Below are 11,034 nucleotides of genomic sequence, written 5' to 3' on the forward strand. Positions count from 1 at the left end.
AAGCAACTTAATGAATACCCAGTACTTTATTTCTTCTTCTGGAAGAGAAGAGGTATCATAAATGCAACTCTGAGAAAGGTTTTAACAAACTTATCTAGGTTTGTAAGAGCCTTTTATTGAAGCTGAGGTAACATAAAGGTGTTTGATATACATATGTTATCTGTAATGTTTTTCTCAAGATGATGGAGGAGGATTTGCAAGGTGCTTCTCAAGTTAAAGAAGAAACAGACACAACAGAGCAGAAATCAGAACCAATGGAAGTGGATGAAAAGAAACCTGAAGTGAAAGTAGAAGTTAAAGAGGAAGAAGAGAGTAGTACTAACGGCACAGCCTCTCAGTCAACATCTCCTTCACAGCCACGCAAAAAAAGTAGGCCGTTTATTCATTACCTTATTAAACCGTGCTGCTTTTCCACAGTGTTGGGATTCCACGTAGAGGATGAAAACCTGAAGTAGAAACATAGTTCTGTCTGCCCTTTTACCATTCTTGCCTGCCATTCCCCTGCAGAAACACTGAGGCTGAGCGACCCTAGCCCTGTGTCCACGGGGCTTGTGGTAGGAGTGAGTGATGAGCTGTGGCTCCAAGGGCACGCAGGCTGCAGAGCTGTCTTCTGAGATGGTGCCTGCAGGGGCCGGGGTTGAAATGCGTCTGGGTCCTTCAGCAGGCTGTACTCAAAAGTATAAAGAACCAGTCATGTATGTGAGTAGGAAAATAAGCAAAGAAGCCATGTTTTGAGGAAAACGATCGTGATAACAGCATAGGCATGAGCTGGAGGCAGCAGGTTTCTGCCAATACAGTGAGGAAGCTGAGCATCCAGAGTCTGGGGCAGCAGAGTGAGGGGCGGGGTGGCGCCTGGGTACCCAGTGCAGAGGACACAGGGAAGGGGTGGGTTAGGCAGCTTTAGGGTCTGAGATCTGTGGGCTGAGCCCACCTCACAGTGGAAGTTGGATGGAATCCATTTGACATGCGTCCAAAGTAAAGAGATACCAGGGTATCAGAAAACTGTCAAGTGAACCTTAGAAATGGGAGATGGGACTCAGAAAGTCCAAGGCTGCAGATGACACTTTTGGGAAAGATTGCAGCAAAATTTTAGAGACTGAAACCGTGTTGCAGTGACCCTGGAGAGTGTGAAGTACAGTGAATCTCAGACCTCTTTATACTCTTAGAAGTTAGGGGTCCTCGAGAGTAGTTGTTTGTGTGGATTATCTATCAGCGCTTACTGTATTGGAAATTAAAATTGAGAAATTTGAGCACAATGGCTCACACATGTAATCCCAGCACTTTGGGAGGCCAAGATGGCAGGTTCACTTGATGCCAGGAGTCCAAAACCTGCCTGAGCAACATAGCAAGACTCCATCTCTACAAAACTAAAAAAAATTATCTGAGTGTGGTGGTGCAGACCTGTAATGCTAGCTACTTGAGAAGCTGAAGCAGCAGGAGTGCCTGAGCCTAGGAGTTTGAGGCTGCTGTGAGCACAGATCACATCACTGCCCTCTAGCCTGGGAGACAAAGTGAGATTATTGCCTCAAAAAAAAAAAAAAAGAAAGAAACAAAATTTTTTAAACACTTAGTTCATTTAAAGTAGTCTGTTATGTGGCACCCATAGAAAACATTTATATGAAAAATAATTTTTCCAAAACAAAAATAAGCAAGAATAGTGATATTATTAAGGATATCTGCCTCTGCATTCTCTGTGTTGTGATTGATGATTTTGGTTGAAGTCTACGAAGAAAATCCTGTGGTTGGTAAAGGGAGAAGTATTTTCATAGCCCTTTCAGCTGATTGTGGATATTCTTTGATACTGTACCAAAATTCAACCAGTGAAAGTTTCTTAAAGGTGTTCTGCAACATGGAATCGGAATCTATAGCACTGGATTTTCATACTCTATGACATTAGAATCCATTGGTCCATTTTGTACTTGGAATGGATCTTTCGTGTACACATGATTTTTTTTTCAATTGACACTAAGTTCTGCAGAATTTCCAAATGTTGACATATTTCAGTGTCAAAAAAAATCACATTTGTTGATGCCACCATCAGTTTCTTCAAGTAGGTCTTCTCAGTTTGGAAAAGCAGGGCAGACATGGTGGCTCACGCCTGTAATCTCAGCACTTTGGGAGGCTGACGCGGAAGGATTGCTTGAGAACAGGAATTCAAGGTCTGTGATAACACCACTGCACTCTAGCCTGGAGCTCAGGAGTTCAAGACCAGCCTAGGCAACTTGGCAAAACCCTCTCTATATAAAAAAAATTAGCTGGGCATGGTAATGCCTGCCTTTAGCCGCAGCTACTCGAGAGATTGAGGTGGAGAATCACCTAAGCCTGGGAGGTCAAAGCTGTAGTGAGCCGTGATCATGGCAGTGTACTCCAACCTGGGTGACAGAGTGAGATCCTGTCTCAAAAAAATATTAGTAATAATAAACTTTGAGAAGCTACCACGCCCATGTACAAGTTTTCTAAAACTTTAGATTTTTTTAATGAAAGCCCAACTTTTATCATTGGCAACAAATACTGTCACTTGTCCTTGAAGTAACTATCCCTCTTTGTTCATTTCTGAAAAAATGTCTGCCATGTAACCAGAACTTAGTAACTAGAGTTTATGTCTCAGTCATTCTTGCAAGTTTTAATGTGTTCCATGTGGGCAAGCAGCTACTTCAGCTCTCACTTCTGACACTTGCACGAGTACTGCCTCCTAATAGGGCCACTGTGTGTATGCCGCACACATCTTCTATTTTGTGTGATCAAATACTCTGTATATTTCAGAGTGTTTCAGAATAAAAGACGTGTACCAAAGGCTGAGATTTAATACAATAAATACTTTTTACTACCTCATGAGGAATATTTTTTCAGCCAGGTGTGGTGGCTCACATCTGTAATCTCAGCACTCTGGAAGGCCAAAGTGGGAGGATCACTTGAGGCTAGGAGTTCAAGACAAGCCTGGGCAACATAGTAAGACCCTGTCTCTACAAAAAATAAAAAAATTAGCCAAGTGTGGTGGTACATGCCTCTAGTCCTGGCTGCTCAGGAGGCTGGGCAGCAGGATCACACGAGCCCAGGGGTCCAAGGCTGCAGTGAGCTGTGATGGCACTGTTGGACTCTAGCCTGGACAACAGAGCAAGACCCTATCTCAAAAATAAATAAATACTTTAAGAAACAAGTGGGCACAGTGGCTCCCACCTGTAATCCCAGCACTTTGGGAGGCCAAGACTAGAGACATCACTTATGTCTAGGAGTTAAGACCAGCCAGGGCAATGTAGTGAACCTTGTCTCTGCAAAAGAATTTAAACATTAGCCAGGTGTGGTTTTGCACCTGTGGTCCCATTAGCTCAGGAGGCTGAGGTGCGAGGATTGCTTGAGCCCAGGAGGTCAAGGCTGCAGTGAACCATGATTGTGCTGGTGCATTCTAGCATGGATGACAGAGTGAGACCCTGTCTCACAGATAATATTTTTTCTCTGCCAGGAGCAGTAGCTCATACCTGTAATCCCAGGACTTTGGGAGGCTGAGACAGGAGGATTACTTGAGGCCTGGAGTTCAAGCCAGCCTGGGCAACATAGCAAGAACCCATCTCTACCAAACAAAATAAATTTTTTAACATATTTTCTTAAGCATGGCTGGTATTTTTTTTTTCTTGCGACTGTACAGCAGCAGCAATGTGTGATACCACTAGAGTTTGGTGATATTGGCTTTCTTTTCCTTTGCTTTTGCTTTTTTTGTTTTTGTAAGATGTTGGTGATTTTAGTCACTATTGCTTTTCCCTCATCTGTGCAGATGTCCAACATAGTGCAAAAGACAAAGGATGATTTAGTGTTATAAAAATCATTTCAGACCAGGCGTGGTGGCTTACGCCTATAATCCCAGCACCTGAGCAAATGGATCCCCTGAGATCAGGAATTCACAACCAGCCTGGCCAACATTGGCCTGTTGGTCATAATCTGCCAGCCCCTCATTTAGAGGAATGAAAAGGTTGTTATATAATTGTTTTCTTATAAACAGTTATTCAAAGACTACCAAATGCTACTTCATGTCTGCATAAAACAGAAGAAAGGAGTTAGTGGGAAGCAAGGATGTGTATGTGTTTCTGACGCTTCTGAAGGGCACATCTGCAGCCTAGACCAGGCCTTTGCACCTTCAAGTGCTAGGGACTTTGTGCTTGGGGAGTGCTGCATCGGGGTTTTTACCTGCTTGTCCAGACCTCAAGCCAGTGTCTGAAGCAGCCAGGTACCCTGGAGGGGAGGTGGTGTCTACAGAGGTTGGTCAAGAGACCAGATCTTGGCCTCTGATGGGAATGAGCTCTGGGGCATGTTCTTTGTGCACCTGTTTTCGTCTTTAAAGTGAGCGTGTTAAACACGTGAGTTTCTCCTTCAACTTTAAACTTTTACTTTCACCAGTTAGGAATCACATGGTGCTTTCCAGAATTTGGTAAGTTAGACCATCCCCACCCCACACAAAGTTGATGACAGGCTCATGTACCTGATGCTTGCCACTTCCCAACTAGAACTTTAAATGTTTACTGTATTTTATTCTGATGTTATTTATGTGTTTGTTTGTTTGTGACAGAGTCTTACTCTGTCACCCAGGCTGGAGTGCAGTGGTGTGATCTTGGCTCACTGCAACTTCCATCTCCCTGGTTCAAGCAATTCTCCTGCCTCAGTCTCCCAAGTAACTGGAATTACAGGTGTGTGCCACCATGCCCCAAGATCACTTGAGCCCAGGAGTTTGTGGCTGCAGTGGCTCTGATGGGGCCCACCACATTGCACTCCAGCCCGGGCGAAAGAGGAAGACTACATCTCTAAAAATATAAAATGAGCTGGGCATGATGGCCAGGCGTGGTGGCTTATGCCCATAATCTCAGCACTTTGGGAAGCTGAGGCGGATGGATCACTTGAGGTCAGGAGTTCAAGACCAGCCCGGCCAACATGATGAAAACCCATCTCTACTAAAAGAACAAAGATTAGCTGGGCATGGTGGTGGGCACCTGTAATTCCAGCTACTTGGGAGGCTGAGGCAGGAGAATCACTTGAACCCGGGAGACAGAGGTTGCAGTGAACTGAGATCTTACCACTGTACTTCCAGCCTGGGTGACAGTGAGACCATGTCTAAAAAAAAAAAATAAAATAAAAGAAGTTAGGGGCATGATGGCTCAATGCCTGTAATATCAGCACTTTGGAAGCTGAGGCGGGGCGAACACTTGAGCTCAGGAGTTCAAGACCAGCCTGGACAACATAGTGAGACCTCATTTCCACAGAAAATTTTAAAATTAGTCATGTGACCAGGCAGATGGCTCACACCTATAATCCCAGCACTTTGGGAGACCATGGTAGCTGGATCACTTGAGTTCAGGAGTTCGAGACCATCCTGACCAACAAGGTAAAACCCCGTCTGTACTAAAAATATGAAAATTATCCGGGCATGGTAGCAGGCTCCTGTAATCCCAGCTACTTGGGAGGCTGAAACAGAAGAATTGCTTGAACCTGGGAGGCGGACTTTGCAGTGAGCTGAGATTGCACCACTGCACTCCAGCCTGCACAATGAAGCAAAACTCCATCTCAGAGAAAAAAAAAATAGAATTAGGCATAGTAGCATGCACGTGTAGTCCCAGTTACTCCCGAGGCTGAGGCAGGAGGTTAAAGCTTCAGTGAGCCAAGAATACACCAGTGTCCCACAGCCTGGGCAGCAGAGTGGGACCTTGCCTCAGTAATTAAGTTAAATTAAAAATTGAAAGAACACAAAGAAAAAAATACGTATCACTTATAAGCTGTGGCATTAGACTGCCTGAGACATCTTTGCCTCCAGTTGTTTCTCTGTGAGAGTGAACATGAGCCAAGTGGGGTGAACATGAGCCAAGTGGCCAGACTGCTGACTGGCCAGCCTCCCACACCAAACAGCTTCCCTAGCACCTGTTCCGATATTCGTTTAGGGTTTGTATGAATGTTCAGTCTTGAATGTATTTGGCAGCCAGTATTTATGTTTGTATTAGTGACAACAGAAAGTGTAGTAGGCAGTAAGGTGGCTGAGGGGTTGGAGAAATTGGCATTAGTAAATGTGAGAGTGAGCAATACGGAAATTTTTTTGAGACAGAATCGTGCTCCATCGCTCAGACTGGAGTGCGGTGGTGTGATCTCAGCTCACTGCAACCTCTGCCTCCCAGGTTCCAGCAATTCTTCTGCCTCAGCCTCCCAAGTAGCTGGGACTACAGGTTCGTGCCACTATGCCCAGCTAATGCTTTTGTATTTTTAGTAGAGATGGGGTTTCACTGTGTTAGCCAGGATGGTCTCAATCTCTTGACCTCTTGACCTTATGATCCACCTGCCTCGGCCTCCCAAAGTGCTGGGATTACAGGTATGACCACCGTGTCCAGCAAAACAAAACTTTTTATAAAAATGCTTTATTTTGTAGCGCTATTACTGTTTACATTTATGAGATTGAGAACCGTTTGTCGCCAGCAGCCTGAATTTAATTTAGCCAAGGATAAAAAGTACTTTCCTCTTAGGCTCTATTAAGGTCCCTTCCATCCAAATTCAAGTAATTCTCTTGTCTCAGCCTCCTGAGTAGCTAGGATTATAGGTGTCCACCACTCCTGGCTAATTTTGTATTTTTAGTAGAGACGAGGTTTCACTGTGTTGGTCAGGCTGGTTTTGAACTCCTGACCTCAGGTGATGCACCCGCCTCAGCCTCCCAAAGTGGTGGGATTACAGGCATGAGCCATTGCGCCCGGTCTGAAATGGCTTTATTTACCACACAGTTTTGGGAGTTAGCTTGATTTTCTTTTTCAATAAGTTTTTAATGTTGGAAACCTTTCGTGGTAGAAGCAGACTTTTCAGTGGTATTTTCTCTCATGACCTGAATGCAGTTCTGACACTAGTGCATTTTCAGAAGCTTTAGTCCATGGATGCTTACAGTGATCGACGAGGGCCCCTCAAGTGCTTTAAGAACGTCGTGGCTGGGACGTCACAGCAGCCAGGCTCCTGTTTTAAATGTGAGGTAGGAGGGATCTAAGCACCTTTTACAGAGAGTATTTTCTTGATGTTTTCTCTGCAGTCTTTAAACCAGAGGAGCTACGTCAGGCCCTCATGCCAACCCTAGAAGCACTGTATCGACAGGACCCAGAGTCTTTACCTTTCCGGCAGCCTGTAGATCCCCAGCTCCTTGGAATTCCAGTAAGTTAATTCATATAAATAGATTTGCCAGTGTGACTTTTGCGTGTCCATTGTTTTATCTCTTGAAATTAGATAAAATAACCCCTTCGCTTTAAGTATTTTTCTCCTAATATAAAAAAATTGTTGTCTGTGAATTTTTATCAATAAAAGTGTTTAGTTTGTTTGATTTCACCTATTCCTGAACCCCCGGTCCTTGGAGGGGTGTGCAAAGCAAGGGCAGGACATGCCCCTGACACTTCACTTTATATTTAGGGGCCTTGTGTCACTTTTGTCTGAAAGAATTTGTGAACATCAACTGTAAAACAAATAGGCTCTCTCTCTGATATTCCTGGATAGCCTTGCAAAGGCCATGGGTACCGAACAGATTCTCCGTAGGAGTCATTACTAGTTTTTTATTTATATTTGTCTTGGAATTTCATTTTGCTAGATAGCATCAAGAGTGAATATTGGCCAGGCGTGGTGGCTCCCGCCTGTAATCCTAGCACTTTGGGAGGCTGAGGTGGGTGGATCACCTGAGGTCAGGAGTTCAAGACCAGCCTGGCCATCATGGTGAAACCCCTTCTTTAAAAAAAAAAAAAAAAGTTAATATCTAGAAATACACACTGTTTGATAAACTTGTTCACTATTTAATTCAGTGGATTAAAGATCTATTTTTAAAATGTTTTATTTAAAATATCTTCTGGCCATGCATGGTGGCTCTTGCCTGTGATCCCAGCACTTTGGGAGGCCGAGGCAGGCAGATCACAAGGTCAGGAGATCGAGACCATCCTGCGTAACACGGTGAAACCCCGTCTCTACTAAAACAAAATTAGCCAGGTGCGGTGGCACGTGCCTGTAGTCCCAGCTACTCAGAAAGCTGAGGCAGGAGAATCTTTTGAACCCAGGAGGCGGAGGTTGCAGTGAGCCAAGATCATGCCATTGCACTCCAGCCTGAGCAACAGAGCAAGACTCTGTCTTTTTTTTTTTTTTTTTTTAAGTGTCTTCTAACTTTTTTTTTTTAATTTTGCCTTTGAGGTATATAATGTGATTATACTTGAAAATATTAATTACACTTGTAGTGAGTAAAATGAGGTGCATCCGAGGTTGTTTTCTTTTCAATTCCCATTTCTTACTGTTAAGAACAGAATTTATTGTGGTACTTTCTATTGCTGTTTTAATTTTAAGACAACACTGCCATTGGGATTTGGATATTGGGGAATTCCCTAGACTGAGACCATTTTGTATTTTAGGATTATTTTGACATTGTAAAAAATCCCATGGACCTCTCAACCATCAAGCGGAAGCTGGACACAGGGCAATACCAAGAGCCCTGGCAGTATGTGGACGACGTCTGGCTCATGTTCAACAATGCCTGGCTCTATAATCGCAAGACATCCCGAGTCTATAAGTTTTGCAGTAAGCTTGCAGAGGTCTTTGAGCAGGAAATTGACCCTGTCATGCAGTCCCTTGGATATTGCTGTGGACGCAAGGTACAGTTTTAAGTTTTTCCGGAAAGTGAATTTTCCTGGTTAATCCAACTGGAAGGGTGTTACACTAATATGAGACCACACCTGTGTACTGGGAGTGCGTGTGTGCAAACTGGTGTTTGGTAACAGTTAATGCCTGAAGTGATGTGATGGGTATACAGGCGCGTACTGAGGGACGCTGTGGAGAAGCATTGCTAGCTGCCCCTCTGCCCATGGTATCTGTCTGTAATAAAAATGTCTCTTAACTAAAGCCAGTTCTATCACATGCTATCCCAAAGGTCTTTAAAGCTATTAAAATTGTTAGAAAACCATCTAATTTACTAACAAATAATTTGCTAATGGTCTAGTAGAGTAGAACATTATAGTACAGTAAATGGAATGTATTTTTATATAAAAGTATTTCTCCTCTATTTTTGCAGTATGAGTTTTCCCCACAGACTTTGTGCTGCTATGGGAAGCAGCTGTGTACCATTCCTCGCGATGCTGCCTACTACAGCTATCAGAATAGGTAAGCATTTAGCGGCATCCTGCGTTATGTCTTAGGGCAAGGCACGTCCATCTGGTTATAGTCCGTGTACATTATTTCTTTACTGAAGCTCCAATAAAAAGTGGCCCAATTTCAGGCCGGGTGTGGTGACTTACACCTGTAATCCCAGCATTTTGGGAGGCTGAGGTTGGAGGATCGCTTGAGTCAGGAGTTTTAACACCAGCCTTGGCAACATAGCGAGACCCCATCTCTATTTAAAAAAAGAAAAAGAAAAGTTGCTCAGTTTCAGTGTCTGTTATTCACTCAGATAGACCCATGGCCTCCTACTTATAAAGCATACTTTTATAGTATAAAAACTAACCTCAGAGCCAAGTCTTGCCATACTACTTGGATTAGGTACATTATTTTCTTGAACCATGCCGTTTCTAAAACCCAGCCCTGGAAACAGACGTCTGAAGTTGAGAGTAACTGTGATAACAGTTGCCATGCCTTTTTCAAGAAGTTGATAGAGTAGAAAATGTGTGTTTGCAAATGTTTGGCTGAGTAATTTGGCCTGGTCAGTCTAATGGAAAGATTTGCATGAGTGCTACTTCCTTTAAGGTGGAGGAAAGGGGTCCATGATCTTTATTTTTAAATTTTACATTAGCATCGCTATACCAAATGAGATTGGCATTTTAATTGAGTTCAAGAATCACCCCCCTGTTATAAGATGGCCATTTCAGGGTTTTGTGAGTGGTGAATCTGCTTGAGAAGTACTTGCCATTCTTTCGGATTATGAAGATGACTAAATAATAGTTCTCTAGTCTTAAAATAGTTGGAGAGTGAAAACAGTATTTTTTGTTGTGGCTTCCCACACACATACAGCTTGCGTAGTTTTGGAGTTGTTTGAGAAGTCGGCTTATCTGTACTGCAGCCTTTAAGTGTCCAGGTGCAGCTGCAGTGTGAGCGCAACATGCGTAGAGCCACAGGGCGGGAGTCTTGCTCAAACTGTGGCTTTGCCTCCATTTTATGAGCCGGCAACTGGATACTCTGTGGCCAAGATAGAGCTTTTTGCCTTTTCTTTGTCTTTAGGTTCAAGTGTTAAAGTGTCAACGCTGGGGTTTGGCATTTTTTATCATTTTACTCTTGTTTGGTCATAGTAATTACTTATGTCCTATACTTCAAAGAAGACAGAAGGCTTTTTGTTATTTGTTCACAGGCCTGAAAAACTTGGAATTTTGTGGTTATGTGTTTTAATTCTTCAGTTTTTTTTTTAAAACGTCCATATTCAAGATTATAACTCCCCTCAAAATCCTATTTTTTCAAAAATGCTTTGGGCACAAAATTGTCTCAAAAAAAGGTTTGTGAGCCTTTTCTATTAGGAATAAACCTGGCCTGCTTATTCCTCATACTGTTTAATGTAATGAAAGGCCAGTGCAAGGGGGAAGGACAGACCCTAAAGTGCTTCCCTGATGGAAGTGCAGCCTGTGCAGTTGTCCTGCTGAAATAGTCGAATATTTGGAGTCTGATTTCCCTCTCGACTTCCCCTTTATCAGTAGAAACATTTTATGATCAAGTTTAAAATGATGCCATAGCTCCTTCCTAATGAGATCTCTCCCATAGTGACTTGCTGCTTTTCTGGAATTTCTGGCCCCTCCTTTTATACTTTAGCCCCATGATCTTCAGCACACCCCATGATGTGGTAATGGATTAAGCTTAGCCTTGTCCATGATACAGACAATAGCATCTTCCTTGGCAGCCTCATTTTGTCAAGTGCCCAACGATGACATAATGAATAGGAACGCACTTTAAAAAACATTTGCGCAAGCCGGGCGCGGTGGCTCAAGCCTGTAATCCCAGCACTTTGGGAGGCCGAGGCGGGTGGATCACGAGGTCAAGAGATCGAGACCATCCTGGTCAACATGGTGAAACCCCGTCTCTACT

At 43.4% G+C, this 11,034-nt stretch overlaps 1 protein-coding gene across 3 annotated transcripts in view; it reads left to right on the forward strand.

Annotated features, from left to right (window-relative positions):
* Positions 1–11,034, forward strand: part of LOC108286559 (CREB binding protein) — a 161,766-nt gene that overhangs the window by 118,449 nt on the left and 32,283 nt on the right. For all 3 annotated transcript variants that reach the window (XM_017504469.1, XM_017504471.1, XM_017504470.2), the window contains 4 exons: positions 180–369; positions 7,040–7,158; positions 8,388–8,627; positions 9,044–9,132. In XM_017504469.1, the coding sequence (XP_017359958.1) occupies positions 180–369; positions 7,040–7,158; positions 8,388–8,627; positions 9,044–9,132 (638 nt within the window). The remainder of the gene's footprint in view (positions 1–179; positions 370–7,039; positions 7,159–8,387; positions 8,628–9,043; positions 9,133–11,034) is intronic.

Source organism: Cebus imitator, unplaced genomic scaffold, assembly GCF_001604975.1.
Source record: "Cebus imitator isolate Cc_AM_T3 unplaced genomic scaffold, Cebus_imitator-1.0 Scaffold322, whole genome shotgun sequence".
NCBI classification, from domain to species: domain Eukaryota; kingdom Metazoa; phylum Chordata; class Mammalia; order Primates; family Cebidae; genus Cebus; species Cebus imitator.